We start from the raw sequence: 18,301 nt of genomic DNA, 5'->3' as shown, positions 1-18,301 counted from the left end.
TGCGACCTTCTGACAAGCAAAGTCAATGAGGAAGCCTGATTCACTTCACAACTGTGTCACTAGTTTTAATAACTGCAGTGATTCACTTAATAACCGTGGCAAGAAAGGTCGTAAAGTGGGACAAAATTCACTTAACAAATGTCTCAGCACGAAAAATTTTGGCCTCAATTGTGGTCGTACGCTGAGGACTACCTTTAGATCAATTACCCTTGAGGTTCTCAATATGTTATGTTTTTATTGATTTAAAGGTGGAAGCCGTCAGCTCTATTAATCAATATTTTCACGAAAATATATTTATGCTGTCCCACTGTGGCACTGCTTATTTTCTTTCCCTTTCAGTTCCCATCTACAAAGGGGTAGAACAAAGATTCTTTCCTTTTTCAATTTCTATATTCATTTTTCATTTTTCAACTTGACAAAATCTTGAGTTTCATCCTCCCAAAGTTAGCCAGTAACCCTGATTCAGTTTCTTTTTTATACTAATGATAAGGCTATCCACCTGACAACTCATGTGGGCTCGAAACAGAGTTTCCAAGCATTTGCCTTCTATTATAAAGTGAGAAGACATAAATTGCTATGACAAAACAAAAACTGTTTCTTGAAAAAGACCAGGCAGGTGCCATTCCTCTTGGGAAATTAATGTATTCTCTATTGAAAAATTACTTGGACACTTTCTTTCAATCCTCAGTAGTTTGGAAAGAACTAACAACCTTTTCTTTCCAAGTCCACAAACTTGGAAACGTAAGTTTGTATTATGGTACTATAATGGCACCAATTATGCACCCACTGCAATAAAAATTTCTAGAGCAAGAGTAATCGGCCACTCATTATTAGGCCCACAGATGTGTAATTACACTGATTCCAGCTTTAGAAAATTAGCCCATTATAAACTTTCTAACACCTTATTAAAAGTCTTTGTTCCAATATGTTTGTCACATCAGGAGACTGGATTGATTTCTATAAAAGACATATATGTGGTGCTACTGCCTCCAATTCTGCCTTCGTTTTTAGCAACAGCAATAGCACTTATACTTACTATATATACTGCTTCATAGTGCTTTACAGCCCTCTCTGAGTGGTTTACAGAATCAGCATATTGCCTCCCGACAATCTGGCTCCTCATTTTACTGACCTTGGAAGGATGGAAGGCTGAGTCAACCTTGAGTTGGTCAGAATCGAACTGCTGGCAGTGAGAAGAATTAGCCTGCAATATTGCATTCTAACCACTGCACCACCATGTCTCTTTTTACTAATAATTCCCTATGTTTCCTGATCTTAGATTTGAGCCTAAAATTATATTGTCTAGCTGCCTGTATTTGATCGCATTTGGCCTTGAGAAGACTTCATTGGAGCAGAAGCAAAAGGTCTTCCATAATGCTCTTTTGAAAAATCCAAGAATATGTTCCTATTGATGGTTTCATCTTCAGGATCACTAAATACTGAGGCGAGCAAGCATTATTAGACCAATGATGAAAAAGGAAATGAGATATAATATGCAATGGAGTTCCAGCTCTACTTGCTTTTCTCATGTTATTCCGTTTTTATTCTTTTTAAAGAATAAATGACATTTGGAACTATAATGATGCTTTAATATTACACATCATTTAACATCCAAATAGGATACAGAAAATTGACTGATTGACACGGATTTCACAGCAGGACACACCTACCTAATAAGGAACCTTTATTTAGCCTGGGTTTTAGGATGAAGCATTTCGACAGTGACACTAATTCTTTCCCCATACAATTCTCCCTTTCCTCCTACAGGTAATCCTCATTTTACAATGATTCATTTAATGCTGTTCAAAGTTACAACAGCACTGAAAAAAGTGACATTTTTCACACTTATGATCATTGCAGCTTCCCTATGCTTATGTGATCAAAATTAGGGCACTTGGCAACTTGTTAATATTTACGATGGTTGCAGTGTCCCTGGGTCATGTGAACACTTCTGCAATCTTCTGATGAGCAAAGTCAATGGGAAAGCCAGTCGGGGACTATCTATAAATTTCTGCTGGCCCAATAAGCTGGTTGACTAAATTTCTTGAGATTCCAACCCTCCTCCTTTTTCATCTGGGCTTGTGATGGGCAACGGCCAACTTGCAGGTGATATACTCCGTATGGAGAACAACCAAATTCCCAAGATAGCAATGAGATGGACCGCCCCCCAATGTCAAATGACCAAAGGACACTCTCGAAATACATGGCGAAGAGCATTCATAGACAACTTCAAGAATCTAAGCAGGGGAAGACATCTCCCAAAATACTGGAGATCCCTTGATGACCAATATGATACATAGCATGGGAGAATCTCATGCTAAAAAAAAAAATAAGCTGGTGAAAAGAGACAAGGAGGAGGTTGGCAGTTTTGCAAAGATCTGGGATTTCATTGTCACATAAAAGTACTGTTACAAAATAAAAGCATATTAACATTACTTTCAGGAATGCCTAAAATATTAGCCACACTCAAATAGAATGAAATGTTTTATCAGCTGCTCCCTTTAAATATAGATTGTATCTTTCTATGGCATGCTACCAAGAAGATAATTTGCAAGATACAATCAAGACAGGGTCACACAAGCTCCTCACGTGCTATATAAATCAGACTTTTAATCCACCTTCTAGCTTCTGGGTGAAAAACCCAAGCCTATTTTTGGCTACTTCTCTCACGTTTTTAAATGTGTCCACTAAGCCCAATTATTGAAAAAGAAATATCAGATTTCTAATATCAGATGCCAACATGCCTAATATATAAGCTTGTATATTTTAAATTCTAACCCTTGAGGAATTCTAGAACTTTAGAATGAAAACCACTCATATTTTAGTTGCACTGGAAAAACAGGAGCAAACAGAAATTATGATTTATGTATCACTAGAAAACAGTTCTGCCTGAGCACTTACTAGAGTTGAACATAGGAGGATTATATTGAAGCAGCATCTATCTCTGTACAAATCCTAGCATTAAGGTTTCACATATGCTCATTTGTGATACTTGATCTACAACAATAATAAACTCTAATACAGGTCCACAAATGTGCATAATTGCAATTATTATTGAATAAATGGAGGCTTGAGGTTGCATAAATGGCGGTCGGGGTTAATATTACCCGTTATTTATGGTCAGCAACCAATGGGAGAATTAGGGCACTGATGTTTCTCTTCCTGCTGGATTTTTGCTTTGGGCAAAACATAAATCCTGAACTGCCCTTGGAATGTTCATGCTGCAGTTACAAATTGATTAAATATTCATAACAAGTGCAAATAAATCTTAAGTTTTTAAAACAAACCATGAGATCCAAATGCAGTTTGGATGGGGTAATGAATTTTTTTTTTATAGAAACAAAATTAGCTTTAGGCTGGACCAAATCCATGGAGCAATTCATCCAGCATTCTGTTCTATAAATTGTTCCTATTCACAAAAGTCTGCCAGCAGCACTTTCAGCTACAACTTATACCTTCAGGAAACACAATTGATATAATGCATATTCTTACAAATATTAGAGCTCTGTATAGCCACAGTATGAATGCAAGAGCTGAATAATGACATAGCATGTAACAATCTGACTCTCTCAAATGTTATTTTCTATAATTAGCTCTTCTGTAGACAAAAGCTTGAAATTATAAGGTAGAAACTGAAATGTGCATTATATGTATGAGTGTAAATCTGCATATTTGATTTAAGTGTAGTGACATTTACATAATGCTTGGATGTAAGATAGATGTTGCCAATTGTACAAATAAAAATAGATTTGTCTGACAAATCATCTTTTGCTAGATGTTGTCCTATAGAATGATCAGCTTTCCCATTTCAACTGAGAATGACCGCCTAATGGTATAAGAAAGACAGCTAAATAAAATATCATTACTGTAAATAATCCACAAGTCATTCAAAGTGTAATTAAGTAATTGTCAGGGTTCCAAGTTAATAGCTTAACTGTATTCTTTTCAAAGGAAATACAGGCCATAAAAACACAGTCGTGGACTGAAAATATGCTGAAAGGAAGATTTAGGGCTTAGTGGGAAAAACCTTCATCTCTGTCCCTGACACAAATGTACAGTACTTTGAATATAGTGATTGGAAGTTGACACTCTTGTGGTCCCACTATAAGAATATATTAACCACTGGAATTTTTGCCTTCCCAAAGTTGCCTAGAAAACTATACAAAAGTATACTTCACTTTTTTAAGCTATAAAGGGCTTCCCGAGTACCTGAGCTTGGCTGGAAAATCTAGATACGCTGTCTAAGATAATATTTCCCAACTGATGCCACCCAAATGTTCATCACTGGTCTCATTCTTCCTAGCCACCATCCAAACAGCCATGACGACTGAGGATCATTTGTTACTCAGTGTATCTGGAGGGCATCAGAATTGGGCAATTATTTCAAGTAAGAGATTACAAATAAAAATCACAAATTCAGAACCATTGATAAATAAAATTAATTTCAGAACATATATACCTACCATCTTCTTGAATTTTTTTTAAAAAGATGACCGAAACCCAAAATGTCTAATACTAGTACATAAAGACTTATTAGTTGGACCTTAAATTCTTGTCAGACTTGCCAAAACTCCTCTTCATTGCAGCACTTAACAGAGCTGTCTGCTTATAATTTCAAACCCAATCCATATTTTGAAATAATAAGACATGCCAAATAAATTTATTTCACGGTCTATACTTTTAATCTCTTCAGCATGTATATCCAAAATAACCACTCACTTAAACAGGTAAGGTTTCAAAAAATTAAACATAGGATAAATTGCTCTGAAAAGCAGACCAAAGACAAATAATCTACACCTTAAACTGACCACTTCTGTCCTTAGATACAAAAATTCTAGCCTGAATGCATAAACTGGAACTGAGATTATCGTTTGTATCAAAAGTTCTCAAAAAGGCTGTCAAAGCAAGAGACTAAGACAGATTTGTGATCAATCCCTAAATTAAAAGCAGAATTCTATGTATATTTCTTTGAAAATAAGTCTAACTCTCAGTGGGATATAACCAGAAAGTGTAAGCCAAATTGGTCAAAGTGTGGGGCATCTAACTAAGGAGTTGTTTGTGCTTGAGACTTATATGCAGAATTACAGTATGTAATGGAAAAGGCCTACAGCTCTAAAAGGAGGGAGGGAAACTGCCTTTTAAATTGTATAAACATACGCCTCTGATTTCCATCGAATTCATGGAAGAGCAGAGGGTTGGGAATTCTGCCTAAAAATTTCAGAATGCTTTCTTTCCCAATGTCTTCACCAGCTGGGATATAAAGTTTTACTTTTCTTTTTCAACAGGCAAATGCATGTCCCTTGTACTTCAAATTAAGTCTGGGCCCACCCACCCACATGCACTTGCAAGCATCAATCCCTGATTTGGGGGCTCTTGCTACTAAGTGGCAAGCATCAAACGCCACCCTCACCTGATGCTTGGCAGTCTCCATACCCTCCAGAACTGTCGTCTTGAAGTCCTCCTGCTTGCCCTGTGGAAGGAAAGAGGAGATCTCAGGGACCTTTCTCCATAAATTCAAGTCAATTGGGGACAGGAAGGCCTGATAGTTGGCGATTCAAGTTTAGAAGTTCACCAACTAATGGAGGGAAAACATTTTCTGAGAATTCCAAATCCTGAAATCTGTCGTGGGCTTCACATACTCTCCAGTCTTCTAAGGCTTCATCCTTGTTGTTGGAACCCTTTGTCAGACTCTTATAGGGAAAAGATAGATATACACAGTATTTTCAGGGCACCTGGTGGGTAAATATGCATGAACCAGTATATTAACAGTTTATGACAAAATAAAAAATATACTTCCCATTATAATTAGGAAGACCATTTAGATGAGTAGTCTAACCAAGGGTTTGAAACACCAAGGATTTTTAAAGTCTTGGTTGGGCTGTCCTTGGAAACATATTATTTAAAGGGCCAGAAATCTGATATACTTTTTTTCTTTCCCATAATCTCTTACTTTCTAAGACTGACTTTGTGCATCTTCAAGTACTTAAATGCTACATAACCTTTACTAGAATTCACATTATATACAATGCTGTCGTATTCAAGCATCACTGAATTATCCTAGTGTTAAATCTTTCGACCTATTCAGAGAAAGAGGCAGGAAGTAAATACACTTGAAGGAAGTCCTAATCTTCCCTCTACTCTCATTTCCACTTTTCCCCAATACCAGAAGAAAATAATGGTGAATACTTCACGAAATAATTTGTTGAAGCAACTCTGAAGAAGTAATGTTTGGGTTGTTTCAATAAATCAGACTTTCACTTTGCAGGACAGAATACTATTTATTTATTTGTATCACATTTTTATTATTTTTATAAATAACTGGAGGGGGCAAACATACCTAACAGACTTTCCTCCTATTTTTCCACAGGCTAAACTGTAAGTATATCTGAAAAAAAAAAACTTGCACTGCTTCTTCTACCGTATGTCCCATTTCAGAAGAGAAGACTTGCAAATATAATTAATATAACATAATTAACTTTCTGCACTTTTCTTCTCTAACTTTCTCAAATTTTTATTTGTATTTTATAATATAATAAACCTTAATAAAAAAAATTCCCATGCAAATATAGTTAGGTAATTCAGCTATTTATTAGTAGTCTTTATCAAAGCAGTCTTACACTAGAAGCTCCACCCTTATGGATAATTTAAGGTCTATCCAGTCTTGTCAGAGACTCAAGCACAGCATTCTTGATAAATACAAGAAACTATGAGGACTGAGCCAGTGATTATGGTCCAGCCAGAACACAATATAACCTCGCCCATGTTTGCTGAGTTAAGGGCTATAGAGCAACACTGTTAGCAATAGTTAACAACTATCTTACATTAAATATACCACACTGTACTGTGTTAATTCATTTTGTCTTGTTATAACAGCCCCAAAAATATATGCTTTCCAGAAACCTATGCCATGTCCAACAGAAGGAGGAATCATTTGTACTTGAACTGTTAATTTCTTTCCCATCAGGACTTTTCAGGAAGTAATAGGCTCAATTGGATAAAAGAAAAAGGAGGTTTTTCCACCTGCAACAAGTTGAGCTTCAACAAGCAGCACCAACTTTCTTACTGCCGCTTCCAAAAAGCAAATGGAAACAAAAGGCATAATATATTCCTTTTGCCATAAAGCCAAAAAACAGAAAAAGATAATTTCCCTCTTGTGCCATTAGCTTTCTTTTTCCTCATTAGCAGTAAAGATTTTTTTTTTGGGGGGGGAGGGGGAATCCTAACTCAGAGTAAAATAACTTTAAAGAACACATAACCAGCAGAGCCTCTTTACTAAGGGAGAATTAAGAAAAACTTTCTTCAAAATTTGCCTTATTTTGAAGAAATCTTCCCTCAATTCTTCCCAATTTCTTTTCATCTGCAAAAAGGAGCAACCTATATGGGATGAAACACTTTTTCATCTGAAGATGCAGGGGAAGTTAAGAGTGTTATAGAAAAATGAATTGCTTACTGAAGCTCATCTGTGTCCTATTAAAAAGTCAACTTTCACATAGCTATTAAACAGGAGTTGGGGTACAGAAGAGGGACCTAGTGTTAGATAACGGACATAGAAGAAAACAGAAAGGTTATATATGTATGTTATAATATCTAAAAGGCGGGATGCGATAAGGCATGCGTTTTTTAACATTATGTCCCTATAATGCACACCATACGGTGCTACAGTAGGGACAATGCAAGCAAGAAATGTGTAGGAAAGAGGGATTGCACAATTAACAGTACTACAAAGGAACAAAAACCTGAGGGAATGGCTAAGACCTGGAAGGACATGGTTGTACAATAGCAAGGTTTCTAATTATCAACAAAGACATGGAATTATTTAGTGGATAGATGTGACACAGCTGGGAATTCTGCAGCCCTCTAAATGTAGATTAAGTATAACTGTATGATCAGCATGGCCAGCAATGAGGGATGACGAGAGTTGTAGAAATTCTCAATCTTGGTAGAGTAAACCCTTTCTGTTGTAGAAAAACAAATTAGTAGATAATCTGTACTGTAAGAAAATTAAGCTTTATACTTCCTCCAAACAAAAACATTAGCATATATCAATTTCCCTTTCACAGCTTACAGCAACCTCAGTAAAACATAAAGCTGTATGATTACTGTATAAATAAGAATTAAGAGTACATTGAACTAAAACATATTTTTCAAATATGACACAGATTATTTAATTGCTAAACAGATAATGTATAGAGATGCGTGCTAGAACAATATTTGCGGCTGAAGAGACACTCAAGCCTCTTTTTAAATTAAATAACTTTTGTACTATGCCTTTTGCCCATCTTTTTCCTTGTAAGACAATTTTAGGTAATTTAACTTCAGGAATGGGTACACCCCTTTTTTCTCAAGATTATGATTTTGAATTATACACGTACTGATTCTTTGTAACCCACTTGCAGATGAATTAAAAAATATATAATTCATTCTGTATTTTTGGGTAAATGGCATGTAAATTGCCTTCTTTTGCTGTTGAGGGCAATGCTCAAACTGTGTTTTTGCACGGCACTTACACTACTTAATTCACGACCAGGGCATTTCACTGCATTTGAACTCAGCTCTCTCTTCCTACATTTCTACATGCTGTTATTTTCACTCTCAACAAAATACATTCAAAACAGTAGTCTTTTGTGTTGTGCAGTTCATAACCTCTCCGATGTGTACTGCAAGATATTTGAAAGTAATTCTTCCTATTTCATTTTGTATCCCTTTTCTATGGCAAGATTATTAAAACAACATTCTTTAATGTAGCCCTACCACCACTCTTCTCCTTTGCTGACAAAAATAAAACAGTAGTAGAACCTTTTTCTCTGAACCAGTGTTCATGTGCAGGAAGAGATCATGAAATATTTATGGGTCAGAGATATATTCAAAGCTGTTGAATTTCTTTTAATTGAAAGGTTTCCTCTTATTTTGTTGCAATCTAAAAAAAAAAATCACAGAAATGACAATTGGGGGATTTAACATGTTTTATTCAGATATTCTGGTACAATTTTCTGAACAATTCAAAAGCAGATTTTTGCTATGAAAAATTAATTTATCAAATCCTTGCTGTCCCACCAATCTGTAAAACAATTAAGTCTTATATGAAGAGATAAATGTGCTTGAAGATGCACTTTAAATAAAATTGCTACCCAATATAAAGACCAGTGAAATTTGATTATACCAGTTAAGATTGGTAAGTATCAAGTTACTTCCTATAAAAAGTGGCAAATGAACAGTTTAATCTTCTTCTAAAGATTCAAAAGAAAACAACCAAGAAGCATTCTAAACCTTGTACTAAACTCGTAAATATCTGTGACAAAAAACTGAAAAAAAGAGGTATGGATCTGAGGGAAGTAATAAAACTTTTCCAGAAGTGAAAATAAAACCTGACCTTGCTGTGGTTAGGGCATTGGATTAGCCCTAGAGAAATACATATTCAAATCAACTAATTGCCATAAAAGCTTTCTGAGTGAATTTGGACTGGTCACAGCCTCCCAATCCAACCTACCTCACAGGAGTGTTGCTATGGGAAAAAGGAGAGAAGGAAATGCTACGCACAGTGCCCTGAGCTCTAGAACAAAAGGCAAGCAATCAATGAAACAAATACTCGGGATCTGGAAAAGGAACACGCATGCTGACAAAATTTGAAAGATATATTTATACTGATGTATCATAAACAAGCTGACAGCAGAAATAGATTGAAAATAAATGCTAAAGAATGAATAAAGATAAAAAACTAGATACCTTGTAGCCTTGAAATTGAAGCCAGTGTACTGTTTTGCTAACTCTGCAGTCAATAGAAATTATTTTTTTCAAAAAAATAAGATTATGACAAAGTAGTAAGGCACCAGATGCACTGTAGTTAAAAACATTTTTCAAAGACCAACATTGAAATTCCTAATTAATGAAATTTAAGTTAAACTGTCAATGAAAGTTTCCTATTAGCAGAAACTTATTTGCTTTATGCAATTATGGTGCCTCCTTTTATTTCCAGGTAAAGAAGTGAATTCAAATAAACTAACTGTATAATTCTGTGATTCATACAGTACATAAATTATTAAATAATGCTAATGTTAAATTCCTTCCTAGATAAGCAATTTGGAGATACATCTGCACCTTCAAAATATTCAGATTTAACTCTGTATTCCCTCTTGTTCTCTCTGAAATATCTACATATGTAACACAGAATACAAAGAACATGGATGAGAATAAGACAGATCTGGAGGTACTGACAGATCTGATAGGTTTGCAACAGATCAGCAAGAATCTCAATTATTTCCCAATAGCCTGCCCTATATTACACATTGAAATAAGGAGCTTGGGTGACCCTGAAATGAATGTTTATATGAGAAAACTGTATTTATCTACCACCCAAATAAGTGCATGTTATAACTGGATTTTCATTTCTGCTATCTTTATAATTGCACTCCTATAAATTGACAAATTTTATTGTCTTTCTGAATCAGAGGAAAACATTCCCAGCACTTAAGTATTAAATAGAAAAAGGATACAAATGATTTCTGGTTCAGAGAACACTGGCAAAAATATCTAGCAGCAAAAGCCAAAGCTTGCATCTCTTAATTAAGAATAGCAATCCTAGCACAATTCAGCAAATTAAGATTGAAAGTTAGAGAATATATAGATTAGAAATGCTACCAAGCCATGTCTCTTCCACAAATAATATAGTCAAGAAACACAAAACTAATATTTAACCTACTTACACAACTTCAAATACACTCAAACTGGTTTGTTATCTAATTTTATAAAGTTTACTCCAAGTGGATCTATTCAACAATCCAAAAATGGCTAAACCTGGATCTATTCAGCTGTCTAAAACCAAACTGTGGTATCTACTAAATTATACCTTTTCACCTGATGCCATCTTCTTAATTGAAAATATACCAACCATGTGCCATGCAAGATTAACTGTGTTTTTTAAAAAAGGCAGATGTCAACGCCTTTTCCATAAGGCACGACACAATGTTAACACTATACTGTACATGTAGTTGGACCTTAGCAAAACAAGATGCTAGAAACAGGATGACTCTTTCTCTGAAACAGAAATATCTGGTCATTATTTAATAGAGTGCAGTGGAAAAAAAATTATAAACAGTTCTCACAAAAATTTAACTTTTTATTTACAAAATCAAGACTATATAAAAGTCCTAGTTGCAAAACAAGTGAACCATTATACTAAACTGGGTGTCGGCAACCTGCGGCTCCGGAGTCGCAAGTGGCTCTTTGGGCCCTCTGCTGCGGCTCCCTGTCCCATACTGGTTGGTCCTGCCCCTCGCCCCTTTTATTTCTTTTTTGGATATTTTTGGAAATCTGGGCTGGCTGAGGAACGATAGCCAGCTGCAGCAAAGGCTTCCCTTCGGGCGACCCTCCTCCTCCTCCTCCCCCCCCATGACCCTCTGGCCAGCTGTGGCTGAGCCAGGAGCGTGCGCATGAGTGGGGACACTCTCCTCAAGTGAGCGCCAAAGCACAGGAAAGGCATGCAAAGGGTGGGCGGGAGTGTTTTAACAGGACCCAACAGGACACGGCTTCTCTCCTGCACTACAGCTCCAGCCATCGCCTTGCTGTGTCGTCCCCCACCCCCGGCAGCTCTTCGGCTGAGCACTGAGGGGGCGAACTCCAGCCCGAGGCAGCAGGAAGCGGACCTTACGGGCAAATGTGGCGCTTTCCTGCACTTTGGTGCTTGCTTAAGGAGGGTCTCCCCATACGCGTGCACGCTTCTGGCTCAGCCACAGCTGACCAGAGGGCCACAAGAGGAGGGTCGCTGGAGAGTGCAGGAGTGAAGCAGCCCTATACCTGCCTTCATGTCACATTTGTGCGTAAAGCAGCCTTCGCTTCCTGCCACTTTGGGTTGGAGTTCGCACCCTCCATGCTCGGCCGAAGAGCTGCCGGTGGTGGGGGATGGCACGGCAAGGTGATGGCTGGAGCCGTAGTGCAGGAGAGAAACTGTGTCCTGTTAAGACCCTCCTTAAGCGACCGCCCCCCCCCACCCCGCACGCGCCTTTCCTGCGCTTTGGCACTTGCTGGAAAAGAGTCTCCCCACATGTGCGCATGTTCCAGGCTCAGCCACAGCCGGCCAGAGGGTCACAAGAGGAGAAGGAGGTGGAGAGGAGGACGGTCGCCCAAAGGGAAGCCTCTGCTGCTGCTAGCGATCGTTCCTCAGCCAGCCCAAATTTCCAAAAAGAAGAAATAAAAGGAGTAGTGAAGCACCCCAAGAGCAGCTTGCTGGCTTGGCCCAGCAGCGGCTTTCCGAGAGAGAGGGAGGGAGGGAGGGAGGGAGACAGAGACAGAGGGGAAGAGAGAGACACAGAGGGGGAGAGAGAGAGACAGACATAGATACAGAGAGGGGGTGAGAGAGACAGAGAGACACATACAGAGTGATACACAGAGAGGGGAAGATAGGGGGAGAGAGATACGAGGGAGAGAGGGAGACACACAGAGGGGGGAGAGAGGAGAGATAGAGAGGGCAGAGAGGGGGAAGATAGGGAGAGACACAGAGAGATACAGAAAAAGGGGGTGAGAGAGGGGATGATAGGGAGGGGGGATAAGACATAGAGAAAATGGTTTTGTGGCTGAGTAGGCGTGGCTGGAGGGGTCATGTGACTGGGTGGGAGTGTGACATCAAGTTGGCCACCCCTACCCAGGTTTTGTGGCTCCCGGTGTTTTTTTTTTTTTCTGTGGGAAACTGGTCCAAATGGCTCTTTGCGTGTGTAAGGTTGCAGACCCCTGTACTAAACAATGTCCAACAATTCTATCTTGCTGAGTAACTAAAATATGATAACGTGCAGTATTTAAAAGATATAGCTGACTATATTTAAAGAGAAAAAAGGAAATCAATAGAAATAACCTCTTTTCTTTTTTTCACAGCATAATCTAAGGTGAACTCAAGGATTTGAGTGTGTGCCTCTCTGTGCTGTCCTGAAAAAAACACAAATATATCAGGAGTAACATAATTGTTGCCTTGCTGGATGGAGATCTTCCACTCACCAGATGGTTCTTCCGGCTCACTTTCATTCTCTTCCTCAGGAGGTGGAGGAGGAGGGGGAGGCGGTAGCTTTTTCTCTTTTTCTGCTTTAGCATTTCTTTCCTCCTCAGAGTAATACTCATCTTCAGAAAGATTAGCAAGGCTCTCATCCATTTCTCTGTATTCCACCTGTAATTGGAGTTGGCCAGAAAAAAAATGTTGACCAATCAAGTAAATTGCTGTGGGAGAGGTGATTAATACCAAAAACAATGAACGCAAATTGTACTGAATAAACTGAACAGGCTTCAAATTAAAGATGCAATACATCATAGAAAAAGTCAGTGTTATCTGTATAAGATTATCTAACCCTATGATGTGTTCCGGAAAAAATCCACACGGTCATTACAGATTCCAAAGCAGGGCAAGAGAAATTTCGTAATTTGATTACAAATTCAAAACTGTTCAATACCAGTGTTTTTTGATATAGAATTTGATTTCATTCCACAATTATATGCAAATTCAATATTCTATACAATTCTGAAATATTTATTCAAAACCATGTTCAACAACAGAGTTTAATTTTAGGACCGGGGTTTAATATTATGAAAGATAATATACACAGTCACTCCCTTCTCATGTTATATTATCAATTGTCATATTCTCACACATTCTACCTCACATTCACAACTAAGCTTTACCTTCAAACCTGGCACAGAGGAAAACTGGTGAGAAATCATAAGAGATATAGCACAAGATATCAAAAGAATATGGAATTATGTAATTTCTCAGAACTATTTCAGTAATTTTGCAAACAGAGTCATATTTGTCTTCCTAGGAAGAAGAGAAGAATTCTAGAAGCTCCCAAGTTTTTTTTTTCTATCCAATAACATTCTGTAAGATATTTTGGCAAAAAAAAAATGGCAAATGGAAAAAAAAAAATAAAGAAAGAAAGAAAAAGAAAACGGAAGAAGGGAAGAACAACTATATCATGACTCCGCCCATAAAGCGATTAAGTTAAAGAAGAATCCAACAACTAAAAAATCCTACTCTCTGTCCATCTCTTTAAGAGCTTGGGACATTAAAGGATTTTAGAATGGGTATATAGCAGGCCAGCCCCTCTCTCCAACCCAAAAGGCAGAAATAGTTTTGGAGAATGCAATACAATTTTTATATTGAGCAAACATAAATTTTGCTTTCGGTGAAATGTGGTTTATAGCCCTTTGAAAACTTAAACTGCAAAACAAGTCTTTCCATGTACAGCTTTCAACACTAAGCTTTCAAATATTAAGCTTTACTACTGCTACGTAAGCTTTCAAGCATTTTTTTTTTAATTTGATTTATATGCCGCCCTTCTCCGGAGACTCAGGGCGGCTTACAATGCATTAAGCAATAGCCTTCATATTTTTGTATATTTATACAAAGTCAGTTTATTGCCCCCACAATCTGGGTCCTCATTTTACCTACCTTAGAAAGGATGGAAGGCTGAGTCAACCTTGAGCCTGGTGAGATTTGAACTTGCAGTAATTGCAGGCAGCAGATGTAAGTGGATGTTAATTAGTCTGCTGAGCCACCAGAGCTCCTACTATTTCAACAGTAAGAAAATAAAACAAGTTTATCTCTGTTCAAGGCAGGGTTTCTCAACCTTGGTCGCTTGAAGATGGGTGGACTTCAACTCCCAGAATCCCCCAGCCAGCGCTGCTGGCTGGGGGATTCTGGGAGTTGAAGTCCACCCATCTTCAAGCGACCAAGGTTGAGAAACACTGGTCTAAGGCAAGAGGTCTTCAAACTTGTGGGCTTCAACTCCCAGAATTCTCCAGCCAGCTAATTCTGGGAGTTGAAGTCCACAAATCTTAAAGCTGCCAAGTTTGAAGACCTCTGGTCTAAAGGGAAATGCCACTTTTATTTAAAGCGCTCCTCTTGCACCGAATGGTTTATAAGAAATACATTCTGAGGGAAAATATCTGCAGGGGCTTAAGAAAGCCCTATATAGGCCTGACTGACTCAAAGAGGAAATGCCGTTTCTCCCGCCCAATTTTTGCCCTCACAACACCCCTGCAATGCAGGCCTGCCTGAAAGGTCAAGATGAAGGTCACCAAAGTACACCCCCCCATCCCCCCCCCACACACAATCCTAATTTTATATTTCGAGGAGTTTCAGGAAAAGGCGCTTGGCGAGGAGGTCCGCCTGAGGCGACCATGACCTCCGCTTCGTGCCTCCCTCAGGCAGGCTAAGCCCAGAGGCAGCAACCCACCTTGGCCCGTTTCCGGCGGCTGGTCCTGCGGCCCTCGGGGGTCTCGGCGATGCCGGTCGTTTCGGAGCCCACGGCGGGGCCCGGGCCGGCGGGAGGAGGCTCGGATAAAGCCCCGGGCGGCGAGGCGCGCGGCGGTTCTTTCTTACGAGGCGTGCGCTCCGAGGCGACGCCGGCCTCCGCCGCTGTGGCGGCGGCCCCCAAAGAAGCGGAGAGGGCCGGAGGCGGCGGAGGAGGCGGAGGCGGCGGGGGTGCCGGCGCTTCGGAAGCGCCATCGCTCCCCGCGCCGCTCCCCGGGGCCTCCGCGGCGGCCACTTTCTTGCTCGACGACAGCATCGCCTCAGCCGGAGAGACAAAGGCGATTCCGCTCGGAGGAGGCCGGGCGCGCCGGAAGCCCCGCCCCCCCCGCGGCGCGAGCTACGTCACCGTCCTTCTAAGCCCCGCCCGAAGCTGCTTCCCTTCCCTGGGAGAAATGGTCGAGGAAGCGGGCGGGAGTGGCGAAACGAGGAGGGTTTTTTTTTTTTTTTGTCCCTTCGCGCGCGCCGTAGCCTCCGTCCCAGGTAAATGCAGCACGTGCAAAAGCCATGGCTCATCAAATGCCGCTGCAACCGGGATGGATGAGGACGGGAAACCAAAGAATTTAGGTGCTTTTTCAGGAGGCAACTGGACATCTGCTGGGGATGATACTACATGCATTGCAGTTTAATTTTTTAATTGCATTGCCGCCCTGAGTCTCCGGAGAAAGGCGGCATATAAATTGAATGAATGAATAATAAATAAATAAGCAAATCCAAAACAAATGGAAAAATAATTCTTTTTTCCTCCACCAGCAGATTGAGAAACAGACAGACAGACAGACAGAGACAGGAGAGAGAGAGTGTGTGTGAGAGAGAATATGAATGAATCACTAGGAAAATTGGGTTCGGATTTTAAATGATGTAAGTAATTTGAGAACATTAACATGTATGACATGTATGACAAAATCACTCAGATTCGGGCAGGTCTGGACTCTGACGGGATAGATCCAGCGAGGGTGACAGAGACAGGTCTTGAGACTGTTATCTGGGATGAGTTTGATCCTGTGACCCCAGATGACGTGGACAGGATTCTGGGTAGATTGAACGCGACCACATGTTTGTTGGACCCGTGTCCCTCCTGGTTAGTGCTGGCTTCCCGGGAGGTGACGCGAGGCTGGCTCCAGGGGATTATAAATGCTTCGTTGGGTGAGGGTGTCTTTCCCGCCGCCTTGAAAGAGGCGGTGGTAAGGCCTCTCCTCAAGAAGCCTTCCCTGGACCCGGCAGTATTGGCTAATTATCGTCCAGTCTCCAACCTTTGCTTCGTTGCGAAGGTTGTTGAGAGTGTGGTTGCGTGACAGCTACCCCAGTACCTGGATGAAGCGTCGTATCTAGATCCGTTCCAGTCGGGCTTCAGGCCTGGGTACAGCACGGAAACGGCATTGGTCGCGTTGGTTGATGATCTCTGGAGGGCTCGGGACAGGGGTTGTTCCTCTGTCCTGGTCCTGTTAGACCTCTCAGCGGCTTTTGATACCATCGACCATGGTATCATGCTGCACCGGCTGGAAGGGTTGGGGGTGGGAGGCACCGTTTTACGGTGGTTCTCCTCCTTTCTCTCTGACCGGTCGCAGTCTGTGTTGACAGGGGGGCAGAGATCGACCCCGAGGCCCCTTATATGTGGGGTGCCGCAGGGATCGGTTCTCTCGCCCCTTCTGTTCAACATTTATGTAAAGCCGCTGGGCGAGATCATCCGTGGTTTCGGGGTGAAGTACCATCTGTACGCTGATGACACCCAGCTGTACATCTCCACCCCGGACCACCCCAACGATGCCCTTGAAGTGATGTCCCAGTGCCTGGAGGCCGTATGGATCTGGATGGGGAGAAACGGGCTCAGGCTCAACCCATCCAAGACCGAGTGGCTGTGGTTTCCGACATCCCGATATAGTCAGCTGGCGCCATCGCTGGCTATTGGGAGCGAATCATTGGCCCCCACGGAAAGGGCTTGTAACTTGGGCTTCCTCCTGGACTCACGGCTGTCTTTAGAAGAGCACTTGACGGCCGTGACCGGGAGGATTTTTCATCAGGTTCGCCTGATTCGCCAGTTGCGTCCCTTTCTAGATCGGGACTCGTTACGCACAGTCACTCATGCCCTCGTCACCTCTCGTCTGGACTATTGTAATGCTCTCTACATGGGGCTCCCCTTGAGGTGCACCCGGAGGCTCCAGCTGGCGCAGAGTGCGGCCGCGCGGGTGGTTATGGGAGCAACATGGAGCTCCCATGTAACACCTCTCCTGCGCGAGCTGCACTGGCTCCCGGTGGTCTTCCGGGTGCGCTTCAAGGTTCTGGTTACATTTAAAGCGCTCCATGGCTTGGGACCTGGTTACTTACGGGACCGCCTACTACCATCAACAGCCTCCCACCGACCAGTACGCTCCCACAGAGAGGGGCTCCTCCAGGTGCCGTCGGCCAAACAATGTTGGCTGTCGGCCCCTAGGGGGAGAGCCTTCTCTGTGGGGGCACCGACGATCTGGAATGAGCTCCCCCCAGAGATACGGAGGATTCCGGATCTGCGCACCTTCCGCCGCGAGTTGAAGAAGCTTTTATTTCATCAAGCTGGCCTCGCCTAAATCTTCTCCCTTTTAAGTGTAAATTCTAAATTTTTAATGTATTTTAAAATATGGGTATCTTAAATTATGGGTATTAATTCAGCCAAATTTATTTAATTTATTTTATTCAATTTTAAATTTTGTATATCTATGTGTTTTATTTCATGGCTGTGCACCGCCCTGAGTCCTTCGGGAGTAGGGCGATATAGAAATTCAATAATAATAATAATAAAAAAAAAAAATTAGTTAGTCCCGAAGGTGCTTTTTCAAGAGGCAACTGGACTTTCTGGTTTTCTTTTGAAGACCTTTCACTTCTCATCCAAGAAGCTTCTTCAGCTCTGACCTGATGGTAGTGGGGAATGGAAGGATTCATATCTATCGAATAGCTATGCAATGTGGGATGAACACCCTTCCAATGGTGTGGGAGTATGAACGGATTTTCGGAAAGGTTGCAGACCACAGGTACCATTAAGCA

At 40.9% G+C, this 18,301-nt stretch overlaps 1 protein-coding gene across 1 annotated transcript in view; it reads right to left on the bottom strand.

Moving 5' to 3' along the window:
* Window positions 1-15,558, bottom strand: part of KDM1A (lysine demethylase 1A) — a 31,705-nt gene extending 16,147 nt beyond the window's left edge. Inside the window, exons 1-3 of the mRNA XM_070949637.1 lie at window positions 15,210-15,558; window positions 12,982-13,147; window positions 5,411-5,470 (exon numbers count right to left, since the gene is read on the bottom strand). Of these exons, the coding sequence (XP_070805738.1) occupies window positions 5,411-5,470; window positions 12,982-13,147; window positions 15,210-15,542 (559 nt within the window). The 5' untranslated portion in view covers window positions 15,543-15,558. The remainder of the gene's footprint in view (window positions 1-5,410; window positions 5,471-12,981; window positions 13,148-15,209) is intronic.
* Between the last annotated feature and the right edge of the window lie 2,743 nt (window positions 15,559-18,301).

Source organism: Pituophis catenifer, unplaced genomic scaffold, assembly GCF_029215685.1.
Source record: "Pituophis catenifer annectens isolate HBS135680 unplaced genomic scaffold, rPitCat1.0.hap2 SCAF_9, whole genome shotgun sequence".
Classification (NCBI taxonomy): domain Eukaryota; kingdom Metazoa; phylum Chordata; class Lepidosauria; order Squamata; family Colubridae; genus Pituophis; species Pituophis catenifer.
This window is presented reverse-complemented; position numbering and strand designations above follow the sequence as displayed.